Source organism: Magnolia sinica, chromosome 4, assembly GCF_029962835.1.
Source record: "Magnolia sinica isolate HGM2019 chromosome 4, MsV1, whole genome shotgun sequence".
Lineage (NCBI taxonomy): Eukaryota > Viridiplantae > Streptophyta > Magnoliopsida > Magnoliales > Magnoliaceae > Magnolia > Magnolia sinica.
Window position 1 is genome coordinate 103,489,520 of NC_080576.1, and position 19,222 is coordinate 103,508,741.

General features: G+C 41.6%; 1 protein-coding gene across 1 annotated transcript in view; it reads right to left on the reverse strand.

The window, feature by feature from the left end:
- The window catches only part of LOC131243582 (UDP-galactose/UDP-glucose transporter 5B-like), a 48,785-nt gene that overhangs the window by 20,775 nt on the left and 8,788 nt on the right, over nt 1-19,222 (reverse strand). The window contains exons 2-4 of the mRNA XM_058243047.1: nt 12,245-12,358; nt 12,067-12,159; nt 11,457-11,522 (exon numbers count right to left, since the gene is read on the reverse strand). Of these exons, the coding sequence (XP_058099030.1) occupies nt 11,457-11,522; nt 12,067-12,159; nt 12,245-12,358 (273 nt within the window). The remainder of the gene's footprint in view (nt 1-11,456; nt 11,523-12,066; nt 12,160-12,244; nt 12,359-19,222) is intronic.

Here is a 19,222-nt window from a genome sequence, read left to right on the forward strand (position 1 = left end):
TTCTTGATAATTTGGGAATTTTTTGAAATTTTTTTATATTAAAAATTGGTTTAAAATGTTAAAAGATATATTTATTTTCAAAATTTCACTTCAATTAGTTGTCAATTGGCCCTCATTTTAGAGTATTCATGAGTGTTTGATGAAATCTTCATCACATACACTCTAATTTTGGGATTTGGAGAAAGAAGGCCCAATTTGTGGAAAATTGAAGAAAATTCTAAATTTTCTCAAATTGGAGAGGCTATTTCCAGCGTTATGTTAGAGAGTATCTTCATTGTATCGTTCGACTATGTCCTAAGCATATTATTGTTGGTTTGTAAAGCAACAGTACCATGCCCGGACTTGTTGAAATGGAGATGATGATTTTGAGCCACCAGCCCACCGCGCAACTCTATGCTGGTCCGAGTCACAACCACACATTATTCACAGGTATATTTCTAGTGTCTACTTATTTTTCTATTGAATGTATTGCTTGTGTTTCCATATATGTCTTCTTACATTTATAAATTATATGGATAGACTTTGATTATACTTGCATCAGTTCAGTTAGACAACACAGATTATAACCCCATATTGAAGAAACCTATTATGTGCACTTGTTTTTTGTGATGTTTTAATTTCCAAGTGTGTATTGATGTCTTTTTTAACAATCTCTGAAGTTTTATTAAAAAATTCGACCAATTTCTTAATGTTTCCCAACAACAACGTAACATTATGCGATACGACGGATATATCCCATGCGATAAAACGATATGTATCCATATCCCAAGGGTGTGATACATTACATGATAACAATATGGAAAACATTTATCCCAACTAACTAGGGTCAGTTACATGAATCCTTTTTCTGTGATTTCAACTAATGGGATAATCAGCTATTTATTTATTAAACTGCGAAAGAGCAAAACAAGGGACTGCAGACTTGAACCCCAAGAACACTAGTCAACAACCAAAACAACTAGCCCAATGGAGAAAAATAACAATACAATATATGCCCCAAATGAAAATGTCCCTAAAATCCTTGATGCAGGACATGGAAAATTAAATATGATATGCAAGATTTCAGGCTTAGATCCTACCAATTCAGAAACAATCACACAAACTCCACGTCCCACATGAAAATCCAAACATTCAATTAAAAAGGGGAATCTATGCAGGTCCAAGCCGACACAGGTTAGGACTGGACCAATAAAAATTATAAACCAAACGATGTCAAAGGGAAATAAAATCAACTACTCATGCATAAAAATCAGTCCCTAATCCAAGGGATTCCCTAATTTCAATTCAAGGAACCCTAAGGTGATAAAAAGGGGCAAATCAATTAGGGATCATGTAATCCAAAGTTAAGATTCATGAAAAATGGCTATGAGAGGATAAAAGAGGATAAAAACCTAAGTCAAAAGATGATCCCGCGTGTGGACAGCAACAATGGCCCAGACGGACGTGCATGTGATCCAGGCCGCACGTGTGTGGGGCCCACTATTCAGAAAAAGGCCACCTTGGCCCTGGTCGGCAAGGGATGGACTCCAAAACCCCCAAATCTCAGCTCGATCCGTTGTACGGTTTGAGTGTGGTGCTCCGCCGAAGTTTCAGTCCTCCTACAGGTCCAGATTTTAGAAACCGGCTGTATGGGAATGAATAGCTGCAAAAGCTGAGAAATTCAAAGCAATAATGATGATAGAAGATGAGATATATGGATGAGAGAGGGTAGGGATAGATGAATTGGGATCGATGTGGCTTCACACCACAGTAGTTAGCCCTTTGAAAAGGGAGGGCTTCGCACCCACTTTTGAATTCTTCCACAACTCACGAAGAGAGCAAAAAAATAAAGCAGGAATTTTTTATTAACTTCAATCAATGAAAAGAACTACAAGAGGTGCCTATTTATAGGGAGAACCATATACCCAAAAACTCGCACCATGTGCGACACCTATTACTTGGCGATGAATTAAACTAAAATAAAAACCAAACAAGGAAATCTAAAGCGTTCACGATGTTCTAAATAAAAACAATAAGCAAAACCTAAAATATAAAACCAATCCGACGAGTGGGCCACGATCATGAGATCCCATAGTGGACTTTTCTTGACTATCGGGCCACTTTTCTGAACCAAAACTTGACTTCTAGCTAGGAGGCCCTCCCTATACGTCGTCATCGAGCTAGATCGATGGTGGGGTCCTCCTTCTACGTACGTACGTACGTAGGGGGGCGGCGTGAGTGTGCATGTGCGCGTGATGTCCCCATCAATTCTCTCCGGTTGCAAAGATTTCGCCACTGGCGAAATAAAACTCCTGAACCGCTCCAGGATGTCGGGATTAAGCCTCGAAAGCTCCTCCTCAGTGAGCCACGTGCTGTCTGAAGCTGGGCGTGACTTCCATTTAACCGCATACTTCTGAAACCTGCCGTCCGACATTAAAATTATCTGATGGTCCAGGATATCCTCTATTTCCTTTTTGGGTGTGTGAAGGTTAGGTATGGGAGATAGAGGCTGGGAAAATGAGTCGGAAAGGATAGGTATGGGAGGTAGAGGCTGGAAAGATGGGTCGGGACGGGTAGGTATGGGAGGTAGAGGTTGGGAACATGGGTCGGGACGGGTAGGTATGGGACGTAGAGGCTGGAAAAATAGGTTGGGAAGGGTAGATATGGGAGGTAGAGGCTGGGAAAATGGGTCGGGACGGGTAGGTATAGGACGTAGAGGCTGAAAAAATGGGTCGGGAAGGGTAGGTATGGGAGGTAGAGGCTGGGAAGAAAGGTTAGGAAAAGTAGATATGGGAGGTAGAGGCTGGGAAAATGAGTTGGGAAAGGGCTATGATTCAAGGGATAAATATGGGGAATTGAGATGGGTGGGCGAAGGGCCGGACAAAGTATCAGTGGTCCCCTGAAAAGTAACTAAATCCTCCACATCGAATGTGAAACTAATTCCCATGGAAGGTGGAAGATCTACCTCATACACATTGAGACCGTTTCGTTTTATAATTTTGACGGGTCCAGCGCTACACGCGTGTAACTTACGAACGGCCCTCAAAGGATACCGCTCGGGCCTGATGCAGACCATCACAGAGTCCCCAATATTGAATCCTTTGAAACATTTATATTGGTCTGTAGAAAATGTGCAATGTTCATTATTAGTCATGATCTTCTGCCTGATTTCTTGATGCCATAAATGAATGTGATGCACAAAAGACTCTTCAGACTCTGACGGCCTATTGGACAGTGACATAGGGACAAGATCAATTAATTTCCTAGGTTTATAATCAGTAACGACTTCACGAGGACATAGACCTGTAGACCTATCGACAAAATTATTCAACGTAAACTCGGTTGTAGGTATTACGGTGTCCCATGTTCTGGTGTGCTCTATATCCCTCCTAGGGGACTCATCCGGTAGATCATCAGGACAAACATCACGAAACTCATCCACTACCGGAATGACCTCAGTGGGTAACTCTACACTAACATCCGGTGCACTCTCTCCAGTCACAAGGCTGCACATGTTGCACCCTTCAAAATAGTGGTCTTGATGTCCCTCATGGGATGGGTACCCGGGTGAACGCCCATAACTGATTCCTTAGCCAACTCCATTCATTGGTCTATCCTTCAGGCCACCTGCCTGAGATTGGACATCTACCCCAATGGTGGGGTTTGTCCTGGCGATGGTCTTTAGTCGGGCAATGCGTTCATCAAGCTGCTCAAAGCATTGGTCTATTTCCAAGCGCTTAATCATAAACTCCAACTTGGGACAACTTATTTAGTGACTCTTGCAATTGTTCCATGTTTAGTGTAGGGTGCCAACCAAAATTCAGCAATATACTTGTCAAAATATAAGAGTTTTTTTTTAAAAAAATAATAAAGAATCAACCTAGTTTCTAAAAAACAAAAAAGGAAAGTTTCTAAAGAAACAAATTAGGAAAGCTTCTAAAAAAAATCAAATTAGAAAAGTTTCTAAAAAAAACAACCTAGTTTTTAAAGAAAAAGAAAAAAGGAAAGTTGCTAAAAATAGAAAGTAAGTTAGTTTCTAAAAAAGAAAAAGGAAAGTAAATTAGTTTCTAAAAAAGAAAAAGGAAAGGAAATTAGTTTCTAAAAACAGATTAAGAAAGTTTCTAAAAAATTAGTTTATAAAAAAAACAGAAAAGGAAAGTTTCTAGACCTAGAAATAGAAAACTAAGTTAATTTCTAAAATAATTCAAATAAGGGGATAACAAAAAAAATTCAGCAGCTTATTTCAGGGTTTATGGACCTCTAAACAGCCATATATGATGAGAATTGATGCGTAATGGACATAAACAACCAAACCCTAAACATGTAATGAATTCCCCTACAAGAACCCTAGGCTCCGATACCAAATTTGATGCAGGACATGGAAAATTAAATATGATATGCAAGATTTCAGGCTTAGATCCTACCAATTCAGAAACAATCACACAAATTCCACGTCCCACATGAAAATCCAAACATTCAATTAAAAAGGGGAATCTATGCGGGTCCAAGCCGACACAGGCTAGGACTGGACCAATAAAAATTATAAACCAAACGATGTCAAAGGGAAATAAAATCAACTACTCATGCATAAAAATCAATCCCTAATCCAAGGGATTCCCTAATTTCAATTCAAGGAACCCTAAGGTGATAAAAAGTGGCAAATCAATTAGGGATCATGTAATCCAGGGTTAAGATTCATGAAAAACGGCTATGAGAGGATAAAAGAGGATAAAAACCTAAGCCAAAAGATGATCTCGCGTGTGGACAGCAACAATGGCCCAGACGGACGTGCATGTGATCCCGGCCGCACGTGTGTGGGGCCCACTATTCAGAAAAAGGCCACCTTGGCCCTGGTCGGCAAGGGATGGACTCCAAAACCTCCAAATCTCAGCTCGATCCGTTGTACAGTTTGTGCGTAGTGCTCCGCCGAAGTTTCAGCTCGCCTGCGGGCCAAAATCTGGAAACCTACTGTAATGAAGAAATCTGATGCAACAAAAGGACAAATTCAAAGTACGGATGGTGGGGGAAGATGGGAAAAAAGATAATGGAAGATGGGGGTGAATTGGGATCGAAGTGGCTTCGCACCACGGTAGTTAGCCCTTCGAAAATGGAGGGCTTCGCACCCACTTTTGAATTCTTCCACAACTCACGAAGAGAGCAGAAAAATAAAGCAGAAATTTTTTATTAACTTCAATCAATGAAAAGAACTACAAGGGATGCCTATTTATAGGGAGAACCCCATACCCAAAAACTCGCATCATGTGCGACACCTATTACTTGGCGATGAAGTAGACTAAAATAAAAACCAAACAAGGAAATCTAAAGCGTTCACGATGTTCTAAATAATAACAATAAGAAAAACCTAAAATATAAAATCAATCCGACGAGTAGGCCACGATCATGAGATCCCATGGTGGGCTTTTCTTGACTATCGGGCCACTTTTCTGAACCAAAACTTGACTTCTAGCTAGGAGGCCCTCCCTGGACGTCGTAATCGAGCCAGATCGATGGTGGGGTCCTCCTTCTACGTACGTACGTGCATAGGGGGGCGGCGTGAGTGCGCGTGATGTCCCCATCAATCCTCCAACACATAATTATCAGTAACTGCGTCAGCTTTGGTTAGCTGGTCAACCTCCCTATTTGCTTTTCTATGAACATGAATAAAAGACATTGAGTGACCTGTTCTCAAGTAAATAACCTCGTCCACCATGTACGCAAGCCTCCAGGCATAGCAGTCACCTGATGCCCAGGAAATCACATTCTTAGAGTCACCATTGATGGTCACATGATGAAGCTTCATTTTAACCACCAACTTGACCGCTGTCAATAGAACCGAATCCTCCACAAAATTGGAATCCTGGATCCTGATAGCCCTGGAAATCACATTCTTAGAGTCACCATTGATGGTCACATGATGAAGCTTCATTTTAACCACCAACTTGACCGTTGTCAATAGAACCAAATCCTCCACAAATTTGGAATCCTGGTTCCTGATAGGACTTGAAAATCTGATTAGGAGTTTAGGACCTCCCCATTTCCATCACACACCAAACCCCAACACCCACGGGGCTTGCATAGCTCCAAGAGCACCCATGAATTTGCTTTGAGAAAGCCACTAAGGGGGAGCCTCCATCTGTAATGCAACATGGAACGAGCAACCTGTGAAACTAGGATCAACCCAAGACAACTTATTAAAGAAAAAATCATCTTAATTACAAAATAAGTGGGGGACACCTTTCTCTGGAAATTCATTTGTTCTACTCAACCAAATAGACCACATGGTAGCATGCGTCACCCTACATCCAAGACTGACTTGGGGAACACCTACCCATCTCAATTTTGGACAAGATACCAATCCAAATCACCCTAGAAAATGCATGGTGCAAAAGAAGATGATCCCCCATTTCCTCATAGGAGCAACATAACAGGCATCTACTCAGCATTGACACCCTCCCCCAGGCAGGAATTCAGATGGTCAGTGATCAGAATCTTGTCGAGGCCAGCCATCCAAACAATGCTACTTGTACAATTCTACTTTCCAGGATTTTACCGTGCCGCCACTTCGACACTCCTGGACACAACACTTAAAATTTGTATGGACAAAGTGCCCTGGTGACGTCATCGACAAGTGCCGTGTATTGGACACTTTTAATTGATGTATCCAACCAATTTTCTACACGAATTTCACTTCACCTTGTTTGATTTTTTTTTTTCCAGGCAAATTTCTTGTCAAGCTAGAGACCCCTCACTTTTAACCCTCAAGCTTGCTTCCTTCTTTTGTTCTCGAAAAAATTACGTACAAGGACTTTCACTCTCAATGTATTCCTATTCATTTTCCATCATAGATACCAATAACATGACCCCTATAACAAAAAAGTACAAGCTTTGTTGGTTTTTTGTTTGGATTCTAATATTTTAACGAATAGTGATGTTCATAAAACTACTAGTTCTTGAGATGATTATTTGTGATTTTCTATGTTTCATTAACCAATTGTTTGTTAGTTCTAAGTACTTGTAATTTGTTTCTATTGGAACTATGTGAATATTCTTTATAATTTTCTTCATCTTTAATGTTTTCATTGTTTGGGTCGTGCTTGTCATGTGTTAAGGGTCGAGGTTGTCATGTGTTAACAGTTGTGGGGCCCACTGTGGGATATGTCGAATCCATTTCGTCCATTGGATTCAAAATTTAATTTAATGCCATGGGCCAAAGAATGAGTCACATCCATAGATAAGGTGGACCCCACCACAAGGAAATAGTTGGGAGTAAACAGCCACTGTTATTGATTGTTCTGGGCCATTGTGATGTATATAATTTATCCATGCTGTCTATCTTTCTTGATAGAAAAATTTAGAGCACAAGCCCCGAAAGGAGGCAGACCGAAGGGTCAAGTGGACCACACCATAGGAAACAGTGGGGATTGAACTCCTACCGTCGAAAACTTCCTAGGGCCAACCGTGATGTCTATTTGCCATCTGACCTGTTGTTAAGGTCACGTAGACCTGTATGAAGGGAAAACATATATATCGGCTTGATCCAAAAATTTTGTGGCCCCCAAGAAGTTTTCAATGGTAGGTTTTCAATCTCATTGCTTTCTGTGGTGTGGTCTACTTGAGCCTTTGATATGCCCCGTTTTTTGGCTCATGCCCTAAAATGATATTATAAAATGGATGGACAGCGTGGATAAAATACATACATCACAGTGGGCCCCATAGAGCACCTGACAGGACCATCCATCTTTAACTAGGTCCTACTACCCAATCCGCATCACGTCCCATCACATGGACACGGATTTCGAGCAAAAGCCTTTTGCGTGAAGTTCCTGCCACACCGTGATGTTTGTGGGAAATCCACTCCGTCCGTCCATTTTGGAAGATTATGTTAAGACATGAGACCAAAAGTTAGATAGATCTGAAACTCAAGTGGGCCACACGACTGGGAATCGTGGAAAGGGGTTGCCTACCGTTCAAACCTTTCTGGGTTCCACCGTGATGTTTATATGCAATCCAAACTGTTCATAAAGTGGCCCAAATGCTATAAGGTCCTTACCATTGGGATGAACTAAAAGAATAAAAAATCCAAAGCTTCTACGACCCCACGAATGTTTCAATTGTGGCCGTACAATCTTCGTTGTTTTCTGTTGTGTGGCTCATTTGAGCTTTGGATCTACCTCATTGTTGGGCTCATGTCACAAAATGATTTGGCAAAACATGTGAACCGTGTGGATTTCTCACAAACACCATAGTAGGCCCCATAGAGTTTACCCCGCACGCTTACACAATACGCAATCCCTCCCACATCATGCCCTAACTGACGCTAGGCTCAAGGCGCAAGGGCATTTTTGTCTCTTAAATCTTTCAATTACTGTTAAAGGGCCAAAAAAAGAACGTTTTGTAAAGGGTAGCCATTTTGGTCAAAATCCATATATATATATATATATATATATATATATATATATAGATATATATATATATGCATCCCACCCAAAACAAGAATAAACTACTCTTCGAGCTTTAGGTTGGCTTTGATAAATCTGCCTCTTGTTGACCCAAGAATCAACTGATGAATCATATTGGTAGATAAGGGATTTGAACAATCCAATCTCCTTAACACGACCCAAAAGTGATTAATGGACTGGATTGGCAGCCCACAACTCGATCAGGTATTGGTTGATAGTTTGAGTTACTCGAAAACCTTAGCCACATGCATTTTTAATAAAGCCACATTTGGCTGACCCAAAGTCATTGAAAATCTAATAAGATAGAAAGGATGACCAACACCTCCTCTAAAAAAAACCACTAGACCCGATCGATGGTTGCCAAATCTGGCAAAGATTAAACCTCAGCCGCTCATCTAAACCACCAGAACTTTAAAAATTGTCTGTACATTACCAAGTTGATGCAGAAAAGGACAACGAATCATCAACCTTCCAAGGGCCGATGATTCATGAAAACTCTTTTGTCATCATTGACGTCACCTGATAGCCTTAGAAGAACGATAAAAAAGGGGGTATTAAAATACTAACATTGGCCTGCAAATGGCTGATGTTGTGGTCTATTTAAAGGGCTTAGCATAGAGCCCCATGGGAGGCAGCAGGGGGGTGGGGTTTGGAATCAGGGATATTCGACCATTCCTTTTACAGAAAAAGGGTGTCTGATCTCCCTTTTTTCTTCTCACATCTCAACTCAAATTGCATTCCACTCCACACATCCCAACTACTCTAAGAACAACCATCTTTATTCTATTAATACTATTACTATTTCTTACTTTCTTTACCTTGTTTGCCTAATCAGAGCCTTTGGATTTGTGACGTAAGACTAAGATTGCATTTTCATTTTATTTTTGTTTACACGGGGCCTATAGCTCTGTGATGCAAGGTTAGGTAGCATTTCATTTTATTTACTATATTTTCATTTTATTCGGCCACGAAAATCACTCGGTTCTGCGAAGTAAGGCTAGATAGCTTTCTTTTTTGTATATATTTATGTTTACCCGGACCCTATGGGTTATGTGAAGCATGGCCAGATGTAGTAACACCAAAATTCTGTCAAATCCCCCCAAAACTGAAAAACCCCTTAAAATAGAAACTGCACATCGTGTTTGCGGAAAATAGTGCTTAACCCCTTCCTTTTCCATCACCGAGGCTCTTGCTCGGAATCTACGGTTGCAAACCAAACCGCAGGAGTCACTAAGTTGGGGAATCTTACAATTCCCCAAACTTGAAAGCGATTCTACAGCTTCTAGCTAGTCGTAGATTTTGGGCTTCATTTAGCTAGTGGCGACTCTAGACAAACATATCACATCTAAGTCAACATTACACCCCATTTGCATGTCAAAAATAAAAAGGAAGAAGTGAGGGCAACAGCTCGCAGTGAGAGCATTCACAATATATAAGGAAGCTTAGCCCTAGATGCTTGTGACTTTGGCCTGATAATCAGCGATTTCATTGGCTTCTCTCCAAGCGAGAAAGAAATCAGTTTCCCGCAGCACAAGTCTCGAGCTTCATCCACCATATTTGCTACTCGCCATGGGCTACAGCCTGAAACAGACCAGCTGATTGTGTTTCTAGAGTCTCCTACAACAATGCATGGGATGAAGTTAAATTCCACAATCAACTTAATAATCTGTAAAAGCTGCTGTCTCGGCATGATTTGAGTCCTGGATACCAAGGCCTAAAAACTCCATGAGAATTACACTGCAGTGATCCTGAATACACTGACCTATGCCTGCAAAACCTAGATTCCTGAAAGAGCAGCCATCGAAATTGGCTTCGAAGAACTCGATGGAGGCGACGTCTAAGGTCTCCGCTTCTAGTACGGCAATATGGCAGATCCCAATTTGCTGACAGCAAATCTAAGGGAAGTTTTTCTCAGCTTCGCATCTGCCCTAATCTAAAATACTGTCAATCTGAATTCTTATTACCAATAGTCCACCCATTTCCTTCCAACGATAGGATCCACACAGTGATAGGACAAACAATCTTCCATAAAGCTCTTCGAACCTCAGCCCAAGCAGTCAACAACCAGCCTCCCACAAAATCTGCAACCAAGCTCAGCAAAACCCATTGCCTATCAAATCTTGAAAACACCTTGGACCACACCTTATTTGCTAGATGATGACAGCTGTCCATATCGTCCAAAACGATACGCATGATAGTAAGCAGCAAGATTGCGAAGATCAACAATGGAGATCGTCAATCACTGGATGACCCCGTGATTCAGTGACAAATTGGCTTGGATCAGGATACAAGAGGGATACGCACCTACGTTGATATTATCGGAATATCGCTGCCAATGATGGATGTTGATATTCGCACGAATATAGCCATCAATTGGGGTCGTTGATATTCCCTCGCATATAGCCATTGATCAAATGATATAGCATTGTAAAACAACCTCTTCTTATATGATCATTGCACATCAGAACCTTTTTGAGATTTATATGTATGCATTCTTAATGGCAAATCTCTGTTAAAATGACAGATGATGTAAAAGTAAATAAATAAATGAACAGTTATTTATTTACTAGAACCAGTTCAAGTAACTTGATTAAGCTTAGGCCAACAGACCAGATCAGTTTCCTTCTTAGGCAAAACAAGCATGAACCACTATATTATAATATTTAACTGTGATCTAGAAAGACAAAAGAATATCCCAGTAGCTGTGCGCATTGTATGTGTTAATGGTTCCATTCCAACCACAACAGCATTACAGAAATGTTCTTGAATTTATAGAACTGGTTGGGTAGAAGGGCAGCAGAAGAGAAGCAGTTAGAAAGACAGGCAAAAACCGAGCAGAATCCACAGGAAAGAGAGATAAATCTCACATATTCTAATAATAACATGGCAAACTGGAAATCACTGACTAATATCAGTATAGGAACTAGCAATCACAACAGAAGAACATCAGTATCTAGAAGCATAAAGGAGTGCATGAAAATAGCAGTTTACAACCTATAATAACTAGAGATGACTTACCATAACCGGTATCATTTTTGCGCATTTCGCAAGTGTCTGAACTGGGAAACTGACGTACTTGAGGGCCTGAAACAGTCATTTTTGTTCATTATATGCTCCAACAATAACTTCTATCAGGGTGCTCATGCGACAAGTGAAGCCAACTGGGGAGAGTTTGCTAAGCCCATGCACCTCTGGTCGCACCTCAAAACAATGCTATACAAGTGTAGACATCTGAGCCATGCATAAGTTGGGCCTACAGTATGGATGACCCAGCCCAAAATCAGGCCATGTATGAAAACCATGGACTGTTTTTAATTTTTTAAATTTTTTTTTTTTAAAAAAAAAGATGATAAGGGTCCACATGTAAAGCACACTTGTAACCTACCTGGTGAGTGGACTTGGACCGATTTTTTTTGGGCCATGTCATCTACACAGTGACTTCCACCTGATGCATCCCTCTGATGTCCAAAAGCCATGTCCGCTGGCACGTGAGGCCACACATAAAGATCTGTTTGGGCTTAGGAAAACTCTTAGCAAAGGATGCCGACAAACGAAGAGGGGTAGTATTGTCTTTTTGTTCCTTTTATAGACAAACAAACAGTAAAGCTATGGAAACGGTACCACTTACCTCATACTGGCATGATGTTGTCAGGATGTTAGATATTGATACAGCGCAGTATTTATAGATTGGAGCTGCAGGATTCAAGGTTTTTTTACTTGCCTAGAAGGACAAAATAGCAATATACAGTGTAAGAAGCTAACTTTAACCAATTCCATAAGTATTTAATATATATAAGCTAGTTTACCACTAAAGCGCCTGCAGAAACAGCAGATGTCGTAATGCGGTTGCAGAAAACAAGAAACAACGAATATCTAAAAAATTCCTTGTTTTGCCCGTATGGAATTCTCATGATCTTTTCCTGAAAGAAATAAACACTTTTAGTGAGCATGTGCACTCTTGACAAATAACATTTCGTGTTAGAAGCTATTGCAGTAAAAAAAAAAATGAGGACCAGCTCTGAACTGTTTTCAGCAACTAGCACACATCCTATGTTACCAAAGTTTGTAACCAAAAAAAAAGAGTTGGAAAAGACACCATAAAAAAAAAAAGGGTTCTACCGAGGACCTAACCCATGCATTTGGGGCCTGGGCTATGAGATAAAGGAATTAATTCACCATGCTTTATCAGTTCGAACTTTTAAAGCAAGTGGTTAATTGTCCTGCATCAAATTGGTATCATAGCAGGAGGTTGCGTGTTCAAGACCCCTCACCAGTGATGATTAATGCGGGGGGCATTTTCACACCGGGCTCGAGTGGGGTGGCTTGTGGAATGTAGGAGCACACTCGGGCTGGGTAGCCCATGGAACCCATGGATTTGGGGCCTGTGTGAGGTGGGTGAAGTAGAGAATGATTTGATGATGATAATGTGAAGAAGAGATGAGAATATTGAGAGAGAGAAGAAGGAGGAGAGTTTGGGAGAGATGATGTGTTAGGCTTACTTACCCTAACACATAATATTTTATTATAATAAAGCATATAGTACACTGCAGGAGAAAAGGGAAGTGTGCACATACACTTACACTAAAAGGGGCCACTAACCACATACACAATCCACTAGCATTCTATATACTCCCCCTCAAGTTGGAGCATAGATGTTGATCATGCCTAACTTGTCACGAACACGATGAAGAGCATCTCGACTCAAGACTTGGTAAGAACATCAGCAAGTAGATCCCTAGAACGAACAAAAGGAGTGACGATTTCCTTAGAAGCGACTTTTTCCCAAATCAAGTGACAGTCGACCTCAATATGCTTGGTTCGCTCGTGGAAAACTGGGTTACGAGCAATATGGATGGCCGCTTGGTTGTCACAGTGAAGAGGAACAGGATCCGAAGGAGGATAACCAAGTTCTTCAAGAAGGTTGCGAAGCCACACGAGTTCACACGTCGCATGAGCCATAGCACGATATTCTGCTTCGGCCGAGGACCGGGCAACAACTGGCTATTTTTTGCTCTTCCAGGTTATAAGATTGCCACCTAGGAAGGTACAGAAGCCGGATGTAGAGCGGTGATCAAAAGTACTACCTGCACAATCAGCATCGGAATAGCCAGAAAGATGAAGATGACCATGCAACTGAAAGCGGAGGCCAAGACCCGGGGCTGATTTTAAATACCGAAGTATGCGATAGACAGCCGTGAGATGGGAAGTACGGAGAGCTTGCACGAATTGGCTAACAACCCCCACTGCAAATGAGAAATCTGGGCGAGTAATAGTCAGGTAAATAAGCCGACCTACAAGTCGTCGATACATCTCGGGATCAGTAAGGAGAGCACCATCATCTAGTCGAAGCTTCTATGAAGTATCCATGGGAGTAGTAGCAGGCTTGCACCCTAACATGCCGGTCTCCATGAGAAGATCAAACGCATATTTTCATTGTGACAAGATCAATCTGGATGATGAGCAAGCAACTTCAATTCCGAGGAAGTAGCGAAGAGGACCAAGATCCTCAATCTCAAACTTGGTCTTCAAAAAATCTTTGACCTCCCTCATTCCAGCAGAATCACTACCGGACAGAACAATATCATCCACATAGACAATGAGAACCATGATGCCCGTTGATCGACGACATATAAAGAGAGAATGATCGGCATGACTACGAACAAAGCCAAACTCCAAGAGAGTCTGACTAAATTTTTCGAACCATGCACGTGGGGATTGTTCGAGTCCATAAAGAGCCTTCTTCAACCGACATACAAGTGCAGGGTTGTAAGAAACAACAAAGCCAGGAGGTTGATGTATGTAAACTTCCTCTGTAAGATCCCCATGGAGAAATGCATTCTTAACATCAAGCTGAAACAAGGGTTATGATAAATTAACGGCCAAGGAGAGCACAACGCGAATCGAATTAAGCTTAGCCACCGGAGAGAATGTCTCGAAGTAATCCACACCATGAGTCTGTGTGTAACCTTTAGCAACAAGACGGGCTTTATAGCGATTAATTGAGCCGTCTGGAAGAAACTTGATCGTATAAACCCATCGACAGCCGACAGGTTTATGGCCTAAAGGAAGTGGCACAAGGTCTCAAATATGATTCTTCTCAAGAGCAGACATTTCTTTTATCATCACCTTTGTCCAATCAGGACTCTGAAGAGCATGTGAGAGAGATCTAGGAATAGTCTGTGATGAAAGGGAAGTTGCAAACGACTGAAAAGATGGTGAAAGATGATCATATGAAACGAAATTATTAATGGGGTGTTGAGTACAAGATCGTGACCCTTTGCGCAAGGCAATGGGAAAATCTAAACTCGAGGTAGGAGAGTCACCTGAGCCAACATCCAAAGTGAGCGGAAGGGTGGATGGCTGAGCGTATGAAGATTTATCTCAACAATGATACACCCGCAGAGGCTTAGGCTCACCCATATCACCAACACGATGCTGAATAGAGGGGAGAGGAGTTTTTCCATGATCACTAGTGGAAAGAGGAGAAGAGTTATACTCCCCCTGACTCGCAAGAGGATCACAGAGGGATCGGCTTGGAGCGGAGAAAAAAGAAATATCCTCAAAGAAGGTTACATCGGCAGAGACATATTTCTTGCGAGTCAATGGGTTAAAGCATTTATACCCTTTCTGACCCCGAGAATACCCTAAAAAGACACATTTAATTGCCCTGGGGCTAAGTTTATCATTACTCCCATCCAAAATTTGAACAAAGCATGTACAACCAAAAACTTTAGGTGGTAGAGGAAATGGAGTATCATGAGGATATAAATATAATGTAGTAAATGAAGATTTGTAAGACAATACGTGAGGGAATATGATTAATAAGAAAAGTAGCAGTGAGAAGAGCATCACACCAAAAATGTTTAGGTAGATGCATACCAAGCAGAAGGGTGCGAGCAACTTCAAGAAGATGACGATTCTTTCATTCTGTAATACCATTTTGTTGAGATGTGCGAGCACATGACGTCCTAGACAAAATACCACATTCCTGCAAAAAGGACAGAAAGGCAGTAGACATGTATTCCCCCCCATTATCAGAATGGAGGGATTTGATGGAACAATGAAATTGAGTGCAGTAGACACCAATCACTCTCTTCGTCTATAGGTCCTGAAACAAACAATAAGAAGGGAAGAAGGTAATGGAACAATTGAATGATTTAGTAAGAGAGCTAACGACAATAAGTTTAATAGAAAACGAGGCACATGCAAGACCGAGGACAAAGACAAGAAAGAAGAGAGGTATGGAACCAATCCCAGAGATGGGAGATTAGGTTCCATCTGCGACTGTGACATACTGAGTATGAGGAGAAGGAGAATAAGAAAAAAAGAATTGACACTTACAAGTCATATGGGAAGAAGCTCCAGAGTCGATGACCCAGGAGGTAGGAGAGGATGACGCAAGGAGGGCAGTACCTAACTGGGCCGAAGCTGCAAGAGAAGACTCAGAAATATCACGAATGTGAAGCCGCATAAGGGCATCATATGCAGCCCGAGAAATGATAAGAGACTCCCCTGAAGTAGATTGCTCAGCTGTCGGGGTGGAAGACTATATCTCAGAAGCAACCGTGGATGCAACAGAAGCAACGGCATACGTAGGATGACAATAATCAACTGTGTGATTAGTTCCACCGCAATGTGAACAAATGCGGGAACCATCACGTCCTCGTCCACGTCCACCACGACCACGAAGACTACGGCCGCCACGACTGCGATCTCCCTCGCGGCCTCTACCACGACCACCAAAGCCAGAAATGCGCCCCGAACTCAAGGATGGTGCCCGAATACCAAGAGAGGACTGATCGCCAGCAAGATGTGCCGAATGCTCGGGTGGCACAAATGAATGAGAAGGAAGAGTAGATGCAGTAGCACGCTGACACATGGCATAGACTGTCGTCAATGGGGGAAGAGGATCCTGCAAAACAACCTGATCTCGAACATGAAGGTAATCAGAACTCAACTCAACTAGGAACTGCATGATACGAATATCATCCTGCTGCTTATGAGCATGTTCATGATCCTCTTTACATTTGGAAAGAAGAGGCTGATACATATCCAACTCATCCCACATACCCCGAAGCGTCGAATAGTAATCTTTTAAGGATCTGGAGTTTTGTTGGAACCGACCAATTTCTTAAATAAACTGGAATACCTATGAAAAATTCTGAGATTCCGATAACATATCATGAAGCGTATCCCAAATACCTTTAGCCGAGGATAAAAACATCACGAAGCGGCTAATCAAGGAATCCATACTATTCAACAACCATGCAATAACTTGATAATTCTCATTTGTGCAAGACTTGTAGGTAACATCTGTAGAGTTTGGGGGATCATCCAAAATATACAACTTGTCATAGGCTCCTAAAAATACTTTTACAGATTGTGCCCATTGAAGATAGTTGTCATTATTCAACTTAGTGGATGTAATCTGCAAGGGTTTGGATTCAAGAGACCCTATGCCAAGAGATGAGGCCCTTTGTCAACCATAGGAGAGTCCAAGAGAGATAAACCTATGCCAAGAGATCCCCTACGCCAAGAAAGATTGATTCAAACAACTCTATCTCACTCAATCCTTCAAGATAATAAGAGATAAACCTCAAACAAATATCAATCATCCAAAATACCATGAAACGCAATCAAAAAAGCCCTAACCAAGTGAAAAACGGCCCAGCCGCATGTCCGTTTGAGGTTAAAAACCTCTCAAACATTGATCTCAAGTAAAAAAATCCACCGTGGGTAGCTTGGGAGGAAGATTTCGGTCCACCTTGAGGAAAGAAACCAAAGAAAAGCTTACCAATTTGAGGTAAATAAAAGAAAAACGGAAGATGGGCCTGATTTTCGAATTTTTCTATTTTGCCCAAAATACCATGAAAGGAGGTCCAATAAATTCTGAAAAAATCATGACAAATCTTCTAAAATCAAGATCTATCAAACCCCTAAACTTTTAGCTCAAACGGAGTCCATGTATCCGTACAACGCTGACGTCAGTCGTACGGCTGCTGACATCAGCAAGGTGACGTGTCACCTCTTAATCTGTTGGATGCGGAATGCCTGGATCTAAGCTCTGATACCAAGTAGAGAATGATTTGATGATGATAATGTGAAGAAAAGATGAGAATATTGAGAGATGATGTGTTAGGCTTACTTACCCTAACACATAATATTTTATTATAATAAAGCATATAGTACATTGCAGGAGAAAAGGGAAGTGTGCACATGCACTTACACTAAAAGGAGCCACTAACCATATACACAGTACACTAACATTCTCTATAGGTGGCTCATGTGAGGCAAAACCCATGGATTTCGAGCCCAAACGGGGGCGGAACCCATGGATTTGAGGCCCACGAGGAGGGTAAGGGGAAGGCCCAAAAGGATGTGAATGTTCACTTGTTTTGAATATGGCCTCGAGAGACCGACTAAAGCCACTACCTCTAGGCCAGCAACAGTAGATGCACATTCACAGGCATTGTCATTTCAAAGATTACCTTCACAGGTCCTCTCTAGAGGTAGTAACAAAAGACTTGATGACCCATGGGTTAATTGAAGGTATGGGCCTTGATAGAGAGGAGTGGCGGAAAAGGATTCATGTAGCCAACCCTAATTAACTGGGATAAGGCTTAGATGATAATGATGAAATAATAGAGGTCCTAGACACTACTTCCTTTGTTGGACTCTTGTTAGCATCACAAGGAATGTGTACAAATGTAACCACTATATAAATGGCTAGATCCCAAATCTCTTCAAGAATGTTCGATAGCTCCAAGGCAGGTTTTCTTCGAAGCCCAAGGGATGTTACAAAATAAGTCTCCTTCAATGATTAATTCTCTTTGCAGTGAAGATACACAAATCCTTAAGAGTTCTAAAACCGCCCTCGCCTTTTTTGTTCAAATGTTTTTCTTCCAAAGAGGCTAGAGAACATCTTTCTAGATTCTTCACTTAAAATCAAGAACAAAGCCAGCAATTGCTATCGGCACCATATTCCCAATTGAGCTTCCATAAAATTCACGTCAAACGGGATGTTCTGCAGAGGCCACAGGAGGAAGGCTTGGGTTTGGGGACGAGGGAGAAAAACTGGGTGTGACTTGAAAATTGTGGTGGAGATTGGGGAAGAGAAGGATACCTTGCTGAGGGAGGTCATTTTTCATAAGTATGGGACCTCAGGAGGTAAGGACTAGTTCCCAAGGCTCCCTACTTGGTACATAGGTTCAAACGTGTGGAAGGATATTAGTCGCATTTACAGAAGATCCAATGACAATGAACGGAACATATCAGACAGAGTGGAAATATTATTTATGCCCACATCCAGTTTGTGGTTGGCCGTGGCAATAAGGTTTGCTTCTTGAAGAATGCATGGGTAGATGAGACTCCTTTGGCTAGCTCATTCCCCCTTTTGTTCTCCTCAGCAGCTACCCCCAAAGCAAAGGTTGATGAATTTTACAGGACCTTTTTGCATCCTATAGCCTGCAATGTGTGCCTTCGGAAGAATCCTCATGATGATGAAGCAAAGGGTTTTTGCTTTGCTTGTGGGTAAGCTCCATGAGATGAGGAACAACACTTTGGAGACGGACAAGGACTTGGAGATGGCCACCCCCAGTGGGGGGTTCTCATCTAAATCCCTCCTCTAAGGTGTGTGTGCCTGTGCAACTCTCTAAGGTGCTTGCCTACTCCAAGGGTTCAAGCATTTGCATGGACAGCCACAGCAAACAAGAACCTTAGGGTTGATAATCTTAAGAAGAGAAATATGACGATTCTGAACATATGCATCATGTGTAGAGAGGAAG